This window comes from Colias croceus, chromosome Z (assembly GCF_905220415.1).
Source record: "Colias croceus chromosome Z, ilColCroc2.1".
In the NCBI taxonomy this organism is placed as follows: Eukaryota; Metazoa; Arthropoda; class Insecta; order Lepidoptera; family Pieridae; genus Colias; species Colias croceus.
In genome coordinates, this window is record NC_059568.1 from 3,421,669 (window position 1) to 3,436,053 (window position 14,385).

At 32.9% G+C, this 14,385-nt stretch overlaps 1 protein-coding gene across 1 annotated transcript; it reads right to left on the reverse strand.

Annotated features, from left to right (window-relative positions):
- Positions 1–680: 680 nt before the first annotated feature.
- Positions 681–5,253, reverse strand: LOC123705407 (nuclear receptor subfamily 2 group E member 1-like). Its single transcript, XM_045654155.1, has 7 exons — positions 5,138–5,253; positions 4,083–4,198; positions 2,356–2,755; positions 2,060–2,217; positions 1,483–1,869; positions 1,092–1,238; positions 681–919 (listed from the first exon to the last, which is right to left on the reverse strand). The coding sequence occupies exons 1-7, from the start codon at positions 5,251–5,253 to the stop codon at positions 681–683; spliced, it is 1,563 nt and encodes a 520-aa protein (XP_045510111.1).
- Between the last annotated feature and the right edge of the window lie 9,132 nt (positions 5,254–14,385).

Here is a 14,385-nt window from a genome sequence, read left to right on the forward strand (position 1 = left end):
TTGGGTTTGGTATCGATCCAATAACACCCTGCTATTTATTTTTTCAATATTTTCAATGTAAAGGATTAACCACATTAACCCTCCTACAGATTTATTATAATATGTACCTAGGTCGGTCTATATATTATGATAACGAATGAATTAAGTAGGTACACTACGAATATTGCGTCAGTGTTACTTTCAGGAAATTATTGAATGATGCGGATGCTTCAATTTTTAATTTTTATTGGTTTTTCGGTTATGTTAAAATATTTAAATCTATTAAAATTACCTAGTTACCTACCTGTGAAAATATGATTAAAAATTTTAATCCATCAAGTTATTGATAAATATAACAAAATACAAATTATTGCCTAACAAATTACAAATCTCATACAGTCAGTCGCCAGGTAGAATGGGGAGGGTGAAAAAATAAAACAATAATAACAAATTTATGTTTTGTTTAATTTGTGACTAATTAGAACTTACAAAAAACATTCGTATAAATATCAGTAAAAATAATAAGAAACATTTTTAACGACTAGAATTTTCGTCAAGTTGCACAAATCCCTCTCCTACTCAAAAGGCAGTTATATAAATACAAAATAATTTTTAAAACAAAAGAAAACAAGAAACAAATGCAGTTTTATTATTTTTTAATTAACGATGTTCTTTAGTCTATGCTTAAAATCGTTTTAAATTTAGAACGTGGTATATTTCAAAATACGGACGAGTGTTCCATTGATGTCTTCGGTTTTCGTCGTTGAAAAAAGTAAATGTTCTAGAATGCCCAAGTTGGCGATACGACAGATACTGGGCAGAAGTAACATGAGCCTGCCGAGGCGGGATGCGTCCTTGTTAGCACAGTTCCTTTGGAGGTGTATAAGCGCTTGCTCTTGTAGGACTTCAACGTGAGAAAACGTTAGACAATCTATGAAATCTGTGAAAGGTATATTGTTGGACTGTAATAATATGTTAAACGTTGTACTTGTTACGAACTGCAAATTTAGTTCCTTCGATTTGAAAAAAAATACCTATTGAAATTTTTCCTCAATTATGTTTATATAATTCTAACTAATTTTTTATTTAATTTTCAATAAATTTTGATTTACCTGTCCTGAAGAGAAGGGCGGATTTCAAGCAGTCGTATTCTAACTTGTCTGGTCGGCAGCGAACTATTTTTTTCAAAAGCAATGTGACTTGTTTGATTTCATCTCTTATGTTTGGCCGCTTCGAAATTAATGCGGACGATAGGTGTTCTATAAAATAAATATAAAAATTATTAAATAGGATTTAAGAGACCCGGTCAATACTGGTCAAAAGCAGAACTTTGAAATGAGGAGATAGTACAATTATTTTAAATCTTTAATGTACCTAATAATAATTTGTTTAAATGAGTGTGTGGGTTTCGGTCTCTCCAAACCTACATGTTTTGTCAAAATTCTGAAAGTGAAACTAATAGTTAGTTATAATCTATGGAACAGGACAATATTTTATACATACCCTGATCAAATGAAAACGAACATTGCGCTGCTGTTAAAATAAATAGTTCCTTCCAATTACTGATAAGGAGACAGGTCTGTTCGTTTGATGTCATCTGTCTATATGGAGAAATGGTGTGCAGCCACTTGATTGCTCCCACAAGTAATTTCGCAGCTGGTGCATACAATTCCTCATTGCTGAAATCTATATGCTGTACTGGCATAGATGTCTCATCAAATCTTATAGTACTCTCTGCTTGATTCACACTTCTACCTTTTTCGACAACTCGGTTATCCACGGAGACTGGAATTTTGTCGCTGTCAGAATCTGGGTCATCATTGTCTTTGGATGTATATTGGCTCACAGAATTCTCGAAATTAATTGATGGTGGGATGTGTTCTTTTTGTGCTGTTGATGAATGAATATTTAATCAGAAACGTAACAAATTATCAAAGTAATGATTAATCCTACGGTGGACAATAGTAATAAAAATGTAACTGCGCGCAGTTCGCTATGCTGCATGCAACTTTCGCAATGCAATTAATTCTAAATATTATACTATTATAAATAAGGATCTCTGAGCTGTTAACATACAAACCATTGCTTCTATCATCGCTAGTTTCAATTTTGCGCGCCTCCTCAGAGCTAGACACTTCATCGTCTTTTATTTTTTCCACCTTCTGCGAGTCCGGTTTGTCAGAATTGATATAAAAAGTTGGCGAGTACTTCAGAGAATTGACTGAGGATTCTGTGAAGGTAGTGAATTTCGGTTATGTTTTACTTTAGATAAAACTTTAAAATAAAAAAATCGATAGTGGCAAACGTTAAGAACATCATTCATGTAAATGATACTGCAGTATGCATAATGCAGCGTACTTACTGTTATGCAAATATTCCAACCCGTGCAAGGTGTCCGATGTTATTATGGGAGGATAGAAAATATTTGTCGGCAAATATCCGGGATGCGGCATCGGGTAGTGAAGTGGCGTCGGGAATATCGGGATCTTGAAAGGATTTACAGAGCTGAGAGAAGTGGGAGTCGATATTAGTGGACTAAGCTGAGGTACTTCTGCGAGTGTGCCTTCGGGAAGTCGGGAAAAGTCTTGCAGTGTATTTTCTATAAAAGGAATGTGATGGCGATCGGGTAATGTTCGATATGTGTGAAAAGGTGAGAAGCTGGATGAAGGAAGTGGTGAGTTGGGAAACGATTGACGGGTCAAGTTGTAGCCTAGCTTTTGTAGCGCTAGCTGCTGGTGGTTGGTTATCGGTCTAGGCGCGCGTTCGTGCTGGACCGCTAGAACAAAAGTATCATTTTTATTCCATATTCTGATAAACCTATCTTTATACTTTGCTATTGATTATGTACTTAGATATTTTGAAAAATTAAAGTTTAAAAAAAAAGTAGGTACATATCTGAAATTCAATTAGGACCCATAAAGATAGTATTAAATGTGTACACGAATAATATTTATCCAGCAAACAAAGCTGTTAAAATTACAAGCGATGAGCAAACATAACTTGGGGAGCATTGTGATCGCGGTGGCAGGGTTTAGGTTTTCGTTTCGCGCCAATCAAGTGACATGTAAATAAACATGGCGGCTGTGGGTGACGTTCCATTAAGGGACAAGTCTGAGATTGTTAGTTTTATAAATTTTTTTGATAAATAATTATAAAATTACAAAGTAAAAAATAATTTTTAATTTACGTAATATTTATATTCTTATCCCCTCTCGTTATCCCTGTAACTATTTTTTTTAAATATATTACATTTTACAAAATATTTTGCATTTTAAATATCAAAAAGTTTAAATATTAATTAATTAATTGTCTTATTTAATTCTACGAAAAGCAATACCTACTTACGTGATTTCAATATCTACACAAGATCTACACCCACAATATACGAAAAGCGACAGATAATAAAAATAGTGTTGGCGGACTCGCGTGTGAACCTCAAGCTGTGGCTGATCGTGGGGCAGGCGCTTTTTCTCGCCTTTCACCGACACTTGTGTACCGCAAATACTTGAGTGTCTCCTAATGGAAAAGACATGCTGCTACGAGGATGCCTGAATAAATACTTTATAGAGACAAGTGCTCGGTCGTGTCATCGCGAAATCTTCAATTTCTGAACGATTTGCCGTGTGTCAAATATTAGAGGGTTCAAAATTAGAAATCAAGTTAGAAATGCAATAAAGCGGGAGAAGATAAATAATTCAAAAATTAACTGAAACTACTTATGTACTAAGCCGATTACCGATATATAATACAATCATAGTTTTCCATTATAAATCATAATTTTTAAGTTAAACTCCTATGTTATTCTCTGCTTAAAACAAAAATCCGACAATTAATTAGGAACCTATATTTTAAATAAATAAAAGCGAAATTCTTTTAGATTTTTAATCATAAATTATTATTACATTATCTCTTTACAGAGAGGAACGGATTTTCCCGAGATGTTCACAAATAAACATATCGTATAGAAAGTTTTGGTGTCAACGTTCGTAAATTGCTAAAAATAAATCATACTTTACACGTAGGAATATAAAAGCTTCTTATACTAAAAAAGCTCTGACTAGAAGAAAACATTCTAAATTATTTCTCATTGAACATTATCTTACCATCTTTCTTCATATTGACGCGAAGACACTTAGAGAAGCGACAGGCCTGGCATTGGTTCCGACGGTTCACGTCCACAACGCACCGCCCATTTTCTTTGCACACGTAGTCCAAGTTACTGTGTAAAAAAGTTATTGAAATTATTTCGGATTAAATCACAACATAAGTCAAAGTATAAAACAAAGTTGCTTTCTTTGTCCCTATATGATTTAATCTTTATAACTACGCAGCGGATTTTGATGCAGTTTTTTTTTAATACTTAGATAGAGTGATTGAAGAGGAAGGTGGTACCACGTAGTATATTATTATTAGCCTGACCTACGTATAATTTATTAGGTTGTAGACTCAGCGAGCAAGGCCGCGGCGGAAAGATTGTAAATAATAGAGAATATTCTCAATTTACTGTCTTATATCTTGCTTAGGAGAGCGTTGTAACAAAAACCCACAGACCACTCTATTTATAATCCTTATTGATTTATCTTTGAACTAATTACAGCCTCGCTTCTTTGTTGTTTTAACAACGAAGTTCAATGAACAAAACATTTAACTTACGTTTCAATTAATGGACTATTTTAATTTTTGTTTCTCCATACATTAAAACATATTGTTATGATGGAAAATTGATGGTAATTGAATACTAATTGCCCAAAAAGTACTTCTTGTATGATAGGACTGGAAAAGGTTGAATACTTACTTGTCATATAAACAAAATAAAAATACAACCTCATTGAAAATTTTAGTACTCCTAAAACGGTGATATTCCTGAACATATCTGTCATCCAGTCTCCAGATCTAGAGACCTACTGCAACTTCTACATTAAACAATCTGTTATACTAATATTATAAAGCTAAAGAGTTTGTTTGTTTGAATGCGCTAATCTCGGGAACTACTGGTCCGATTTGAAAAATTCTTTCGGTGTTAGATAGCTCATTTATCGAGGAAGGCTTTAGGCTATATCAACACGCTACGACCCACAGGAGAGGAGCCTCGGGGGTGAAACCGCGCGGAGCGGCTAGTGAGTTATATTTTAAGTAAGTATGTCTATAAGAACATTACCGTCGTATACTCCGCTTGAAGAAGCCTCTGCAGCCGTCGCAGGAGGGCACTCCATAGTGCTTCCCTGATGCTTTGTCGCCGCAGACCCGACACAGAGCTTCGGGCTTCGCTTCCATAGCTATGTGACATACAAAATCATTGTAACGACAGTATTGTTTTTGGAAAATAAAATTATTGAATAATTTAAAGATATATAGATACCTGCATATTTGATGAGATAAGGAAATATGGATAAAAAAGAACGTGATGCTGTGTAGGATTTGACTATGTTTTGATGGTCAAATAATTTATATTGGCAGCATATTAAGTGAAAACTAATTCTATAGAACAAATTAGCAGAGAAACCAAGCGTAACTACTTTTTTACTTTAGTGTAGTTCTAAGATACCTATCTACTACCAAATTGCCATCTATATTATATACATATAATAAATCTGTAGAAGGGTCAATTCTGTACATTGAAAATATTGAAAAAATAAATAGCAGGGGGAGTTACTGGATCGATACCAAACCCAAATATGTGATTAAAAAAATTTTTGTCTGTCTGTCTGTCTGTCTGTATGTTCAGGCATCACGTGAAAACTAACGGTTCGATTTCGATGAAACTTGGTATAATTATACTTTATTATCCTGGGCATAAAATAGGATACTTTTTATCCCGGAAAAATACGTAGAAAAAAAATAAATCTTAACTTTTCTTAATTTTTCCGCGCGGACGGAGTCGCGGGCGGAAGCTAGTAAACAATAAAACTAGCTAGAGAGCTGAGGCAGGAGAGTGAAATTACTTTAGATACCTATAGAATATAGATACATTTTTTTTAAATAATAGCAATAGCTCGTACGCTTCTCTACCTTGTGACTTGTCTTTAAAAATATTTTCTAACAATAATAAAACAGTAGTTTCACCGCGATGGCCAACAACCACAGCTGCGACCCGAAAACGCGATTTTAAACAGCCCCAGCAGGCAAAATGTTAAAAATATGTGCATAACTTGTTCAACAATAGCTCAATCAATATCGGCTCAAACACGTAAAGTTTCAAAGAAAAATGTCGCATCATCATATCGGGTATTAGTAATGGGTTGATAATTCAATAAGGATCCGATGTCATCAAATTGTTATTCGATGAAGGGCTTGAATTACTTTTTGATGTGGCTTACGCAAATGTGCTAAAATTTGATATGGATGTTTTAATATTATCAAAGTTTGATACTTATATCCATACTAGTGGTCCGCCCCGGCTTCGCCCGTGGTAAATGTTTCGCAATAAAAGGTAGCCTATGTCCTTTCTCGGGTATCAAAATATCTCCATACCAAATTTCATGCAAATTGGTTCAGTAGTTTAGGCCTGATTGAGTAACAGACAGACAGACAGACAGAGTTACTTTCGCATTTATAATATTAGTATGGATGTGTAGACGTTCTAATATCGAGTTGGAAACGCACGTATGAGGGAAAAATATAAATACATAATTATTTTTCTCATGTCTGAATGCGTATTATTGTATCATTTTAATAACTACTTAATTATTTTTTTTAAAAAGACTCATTCATCTTCTTCTTTTAAAAATGTAAAATATTTTTTGGAGAAAGTAGGTACCCATTACATATCAGTAATTAAGTACTCGCCATCCTGATCAATATTAAAGCCGCTGTGAACAGTTTTCAAAAGGCACATGACTTATCGCTCAATCATACCATTTTTCAACCTAATAGATATCACGTAAGCTGTCCGAATCTATATAATTTCACCTCACATTCTCGGTCTATCATTACCGTTGTGCTACCAATTTCAATTTTAAACCAAAGGAATAAAGTTGAAAATAAAAAATCTCACAATACGGCCTATTTGGTTATATTGAACAATGATTTTGAACCATAATACAGTGTGCTTAGGTTGAAAATAGATAAAAGCTGCCGTTACAAGTGGCAGGTTTCCCACGCGGCCGCGGGTTGGAAAGGGAATGACTTCAGGACTATTTTGTTAAATTATGATCGAAGCGATTCGCCGACGTATCATTATTATTTCCTATGTGGTTTCATTATGAAAATACACCATTATTTACGTTAGTAGTACTATATCTGTGATTTTATTTTGCTTTCAAATTATACCTACGTCAATCGTGGGTATATTACCTAGGTACTAGTTGTAAGACTATCTATTATTTGCATCTTTAAAAAAACTTGCCTATAAATTACGATCAATCAATCACATTCATATATCTCTAATTAAATTTAAAGTAGGTACACTTACCAGCTGTTTTTGCTATTATACAAGTATAAATATACATAAATGTGTTCATAGTAAAATCGACAAATAATATAACAAATTACTAGTTTATATACCAAAAATATTTCTTTCTGAAATGCCTAAGTTATTTTCTTGTTTAAAAATTTAATTTTGAAAAGTCTTAATGATATTTAAATATAGATAAATAAACAAGTCAATAACTGCGTTAAAAACAACCGACTTCAAACTTGCACTTGCAACATTTACAAATACAGACAAAAATGCTCATAAAATAAAAACTACTCGGCCTATCCGAATAAAATTTTTATGGGACCAATTCGACACCATCCCGCATCGAAAAAAAAAGAATCACGTAAATCGGTTCAGAAACCTCGGAGTAATCGGTGTACATACATAAAAAAAAAATAAAAAAAAACATACCGGCCGAATTGATAACCTCCTCCTTTTTTTGAAGTCGGTTAATAAATAAATTTCTTTATTTGTTAGCCACATTATGACTTGACTTTAACCACCTTAAATATGTAATTAGTGATTGTGCAAACAATTTGACCATATGTAACCCAGCAAGGGTCAACATAGCACGTTCCATTTAATGGGTGGCCCGTGGCAGGGGTGTGTCACAAGCTGTTTATAATGAGCTCAATTATCAGACCCCAATTAAAAGTCAATAATTTGTTACCGATCGACAAGTGGATATTATATTTTATTTATATTTTACACTGGTGTAACGTGGAGAGGGTTTTGCACCAAAATAAAATCAGTGTGATGAATGTTTCCGAACCGCTGGTAAATGGTATCTAAACTACTAACTATGTAATCATCCAAAAGTGCTTCTAGAAGAAGTCTAATTTAGTGAATTAATGTTTGAGTTAAATTTATTTTTCACGATCATAGCAAAAAAGGGCATTTAGGTATTATTTTTTTTAATACCTACAGAATATCAAAAGCGTAGGTACTAAACTAGATTGGACTAGGTGTCTTGGAGTCCTGTTTTATTATTGGAAATTCAATAGGTAGTTAACTATTTGATCAATTGGGATCAACGAATTACGAAGGTAAATAGTTCTATTTATATCTACAAATCTATACAATCGATAATGTAAATCAGGTGTCGAATTAATATATTTTTGTACCCTGTATGTACACTTTACCCTATAGAGTATAGAGTAAAGCTCCAGCCGCTCACTTCATGTTAATTTAAACACTATTGGTAAGTATAAGAATTAGATCATTCAGGTTTTTAATTTACCAGCGGCGTTTAAAACATATGGAGGCTAGGATATTAACTCAACTCGATTTGACTCGACGCCGCGGCCGGGCCGGTCTCCACCCTTACGCCATCGACATCCCACCCATACGCACTAAGCGTTTCGCTTCTTCCTTTCTTATCCTACTGGTAAGGAGTGGAACAATCTTCCGGCTTCCGTTTTTCCCAGAAACTATAATCTGGATTTATTCAAGAGAAATGTGAATAGACACTTATAAGGCGAACATTCTCCATCCTAGACCACGCTTGTCGCTTTCCATTCGGCGAAGCTATGGTCAAATGCTTGACTAATCCTAACTTAAAAAAAAAGTTAAATTCCTATTATTTAATTATCAAACTTTTAACTTATCTGCTACCTATTTGTAGCAAACTATTTAATATGCCCCAATAGAATAAGGTAAGTAAGTAGTACTTATTAATACAAATTCCTTACTAAATTATATTGATATTAAATTATAAATATAAATAAAATGACGAATAGATAATATTTCTAAGAACAAATCTTCCTCAATTCATGATAATAAACTACAACAAAAAGACAACTCATTAAACATAAATTAGTACAAATCAAAATCTCGCGGCATTCGATGGTAACCCCAAATCTATAATAATCGAACCCCAGTGTTTAAATGTCAAAATAGCGACATGTTTTCATAAATGTGGCGTGACGGCGGACCACAATTATACCGTATGGCAATACTAGCGGGCGGGGCTCATGGGTTTTTAAATGGTTCACCTGTATCACAGATAATATAGTACTCTTGTGTATAGTATTCTTGTACTCAGCTTGTGCCATTGCAGTGAGGCAATAGTTTAAGGAATGATTTGTTGGGGTGGCCTTCTTGAGTTCTTTATTAAAAGTGAAAATTTTAGGTGTACTGGGTAACTGTTTCAAGTGACTTCGCCTACATAGAAGGTAGAGATCACTTTTTATTCACGAATTGATTACAATACTCAATGTAAACAATATACCTACTGTAACCGAAGAGTACCTACCCACTACAATTTGTTTCAGTTAAACCGCTTCTATTAGGTACCCGAACAAATTTATTATTTGAATTATTTTGATTCAAGTAATCAGAATAAGGGCGGCCGTACACGGACCGCTTCAAGCAGTTGAGACCGACGGCTTGAAGGCATAGGTACATAACTTGTTGGTCTTTGTCTTGAAAATAGGCGTTGTTCAGGTAAAGATAAATATTTTTTCTAGAATTAATAATAGGACCGGTCTAATAGGACCGACTGGTAATTAGGCAAATTTCAAACAAGACAAGATTTTTTCTAATTTGTCTCTCATCGGGGAACTTACAAAAAAGAAGATTACGACGAAATGAGAATTTCTTATATTTGAACTTGGTTCAAAAGTGTAAGAGAAGATCAATCGGCCCATTGGAAAATCAATGAGTGAAACAGATGTGAAATATCTACCCCAAACACCGAAAGGAAACTCGAGACTTTTAGTTAACTTTCTGTTGCAATATATGCCTATCTATAGATATATCTATGCCAATAATAAAATTGGATAGTTTGTTTGTAATATTAAAATAACCGCCTTATACTAATAAAACCTATCACAAAATATAATGAAATAAGTTACCTAAATAATCAGGTCACGTTATACCACCGTAGTATATATCTGTCAACTGTGGTTATACCTACTCCTTTACATTTTTCTATTATGATAGATTTTTTGATATAGATTTTTCCAGTCAAGTAGCCCACGTCAGTAACGATTGTGCCAACTGGCCATTTTATTTACACTAAACATAATATCAAGATTTATTTTTATTGAAATAATAAATTAGATTTAACAAAAAACTAAACCGCCTGAGGCACCAGTTTTAAAATAAAAAAAGACCCAATGGAATGTTAACAAAGCTTAAAAAAATACTGTCGAAATGATAACCTCCTCCTTTTTTGAAGTCGGTAGGAAATATTATTGAAGTAATAGCGTATGGAACCCAAAAACAGTTATTAGTTAGGTAGATTATTTTCTAAAGTGAAGGTGAATGTCCTCGTTTCTTAGCTAAGTGCCTAGCTATCAACATCATAAAATAGAAATTAAATAAATTGCAAATTCTTGAAAATCGCTTCATGGGTGCTTTATAAATATAATATAAATTACTGTCATGAGATGTTTATCGAATATTCTTTAATATATTTGTTAAAAGAGCAATATCTTTACAATTTATCTAATAAATACTACCTGCCCACTGGTTCCGCCTGGTTTATAATCGAATCGGTTTATAATCGAATCGAACAAACATAGTATTTAAATGAAGAACATTTTTAACAATGAAATATTACAAAAAATAATTAACTTTTGACCATATTAGAACCCATACAAAAACTGAACCTTACTTGTACTTCAATATAAAAATAACTGCGTTAAAAACAACCGACTTCAAAAACGGAAAAGTAAGAAATAAAAAAGATTTGATATTATTAATTACTACATATTATTTTTATGTGCTATTTACTAAAAAGGTTTGATGTCGGTGCATGGGCTTAATACTAAGTGCTTAGTGTTTGGCACCGACTTCAAACCTATTTAATAAATAGCACATAAAAATAATATGTAGTAATTAATAATATCAAATCTTTTTTATTTCTTACTTTTCCGTTTTTGAAGTCGGTTGTTTTTAACGCAGTTATTTTTATTTAATACTTTTTAGTGTATTTTTCAACACGAATCAAACGAGCCCAAACTCGATAAAGTTGAGTCAATATATTACTGAGTTCCTATGGCCACCTTCCGATTCCATCATCAGATCAGCTCCATGTCATGATAATGTTTCATCGCTATCCAATTTACATTCGTATACAAAATTTCAGCTCAATCGGTTACCGGGAAGTGAATCAAAGTTACTTGCTACATTGAAATTAAGTCATCGAGTACTGACAAAAATGCTCATAAAATAAAAACTACTAGGCCTAGCCGAATAAAATTTTTATGGGATCAATTCGACACCATCCCGCATCGAACAAAAAAAGAATCACGTAAATCGGTTCAGAAACCTCGGAGTAATCGGTGTACATACATAAAAAAAAAAAAAAAAAAATATATACCGGCCGAATTGATAACCTCCTCCTTTTTTTTGAAGTCGGTTAAAAATACACGTACGGTCTATCTAGATTCAGCTATGGGATGAAAAAACTAGAAAATGATATTTTTTCGGTCTAAATTATAATATCCAAGGAGTTACAGGAACGTATTAAAATATGTACTTTTTTTCTTTCTTGTCGTAGATTACTCGTTTACCATTAAAGACATATGCTACGAAATTGCTACGAAAACGAGCAAAAGCATGCCTTTCTACGACATAAACTGCTTACCTACGTCAATGCTAAATATATATATATACAATACCTATATCGTCACATTTCGTTCAGCGGTATTTTGGGTAAGACTTTGTAAGATATACTGAAATAGGGACACAGTAGAATATCTAGACGTTTAAGTTACCTACCTATAATTAAAGTGTAAGAAATTTTGCGGCAAAAAAAATATCTAAATAATGTATGGCATATTAATCACTACATAATATAAAACGAAGTCACTTTCTCTGTCCCTATGATGTGCCTTTGTATGCTTAAATCTTTCAAACTACGCAACGGATTTTGATGCGGTTTTTTTTAATAGATAGAGGAAGGTTTTAGTATATAATTTAAAGAGGGCGAAGCCGCGGGCGGTAAGCTAGTTAAATTATAATTATATATAGGTAAATAAGAAGCGAATTAAATATAATAAAAATATAGATATTAAGTTGTAGCTAGGTAGACGTCGGATTCGTTTCAGATTTAATTTTTCTACCAAGAATTTGTTGTTCTTTAGTTTATTAAACAATAAAGCTGTTTAATCTTAATAATCCATACTAATCCTTTGATTGATCATTTAAGATAGAATTTTATTCAAGTAGGAAATAATAATTTCTCAAATTAATAACTTAATAATCAAACAATAACGTAGTTAAAAAGAAATTAAAAATTTGCAGACATTAGACAGATTATAATTTTCCAACTGTTTTCAGTTTCAATTTATTTTCTGTTCTCTTATTTTTGTTGAAATACCTAAATATTTTTTACACGGATAGGTATAAACCTTGATAATATTTTTCGAACTGAGCCTGTATAGCATTAATTTTAAAGATGTTTAATTTATTACTAGGTAATATTATTATCGATTATAGTAATTTCAATTTAATGCAAATATTTATAAATTATTGAAGTGCGCATATTTTAAATTGCCTAATTGAATTAAATTGAGCCTTGTCTATAGCTAATAATTATTTTAATTCGCATTGCAAAATTAGAAGAGGTCATTTTCATTTGTTGTTATTGCAATTACAAAGTTAGTTACAGTTAATATTTAAAATTAACTAGATATTAAAGTCTTTAACATATATAAATAATCTTCAATAGGTATTTGTCCATATTAATTTTAATTTCAATATACTTTTGTACTACTTATGAGTAATACTTGAATATTTTCTGATAATATTTTAAATTTAATATAAATTACAAAATCACTCAACTTTTTATTTGTAACAAATAAAAAAAATTCAAATAATTACAAGGTTCCTATCGCAATCTCATAACGCACTACATCCAACAAAAACTTCTAACCAAAAAAAATTTTATGTATAAAAAAAGACTCACCTCAACTCCAGCCAGTACCGTCACCACTGCACATCTGATATCTATGTCCATGGGCGTAACTAAGTAGGGAGGGTTTGGTCGAAGGGCGGCAACCCTCCCTCGCTTCCATTGGACACAATAGCTTGGGCGTAGCATTGTGTGAAGACATTTAAGGTCCGACCGCACTAGAAGTAACGCGGCAGCGTAGCGACGCGACACAGCTTTATATTCTTAGTATAATTTTTTTTTTTGTCTCTCGATGTTAGCCGGACGGGCCAAGGAAGTAAGTACATCTTAACCCGGACAGAACAGAAGATTCACCGTCAGCAACATGCACAACATCCCTTAACGGGGTTCACGAAACTCGGCTTGGGCTGTCACTTGATTATGAAATTGTATGAGGTATTACGCACTACGCGAACTTAACCAATCGACAAAATATGTGTCTCGTCGTATCGCATCGCATAGTTACGCGTAGTGTGGTCGGACCTGAAACCGTAAGCTTGAAGTGACCCTAGCTAACTATTTAGTAATCTGTGCCCCAGCTATAGACTGGCTGTTAAAATATTAATTCGTCGATATGGCACTCATTAGTTATTTTATGGAAATGTTTGTATGCTGTAACTGCTGGCTATTAGTTAAAGACGTAAGCTAGTAACTATACATATGTAGATAATCTGTGCTATTATATTTCTTTTGAATAATATTTCATGAAGCGACTTTATTTGTTGCCTGTACGTACTTTAGGTATTTATGAATCGTGTGAGTGGGTTGACGTGCTTAGGTATTCCTCTTTTTAAATGAATAAAATTGAGTACCTACCTATTACAAACAGGTGAATAGTTAACAAAACAAAAATGTTTTTTTATCAACCTTCTTTTTCAAAACTATTTGAAGTTCAAATAACGTTTTCAGTTATTAAATATACATATTAATGTCGAACCAATTAAATCACAAAGGTAGGTTTGTAAATATACCTTATTTATTTGTCACGTCAATAAGAACATAAGGAATGTTTTTAGCATTCCTAACTATAAACTTGTAGAAAAATTGTTTTTTTATCGATTTATAAGCAACTAGCAACCAAGGCAAC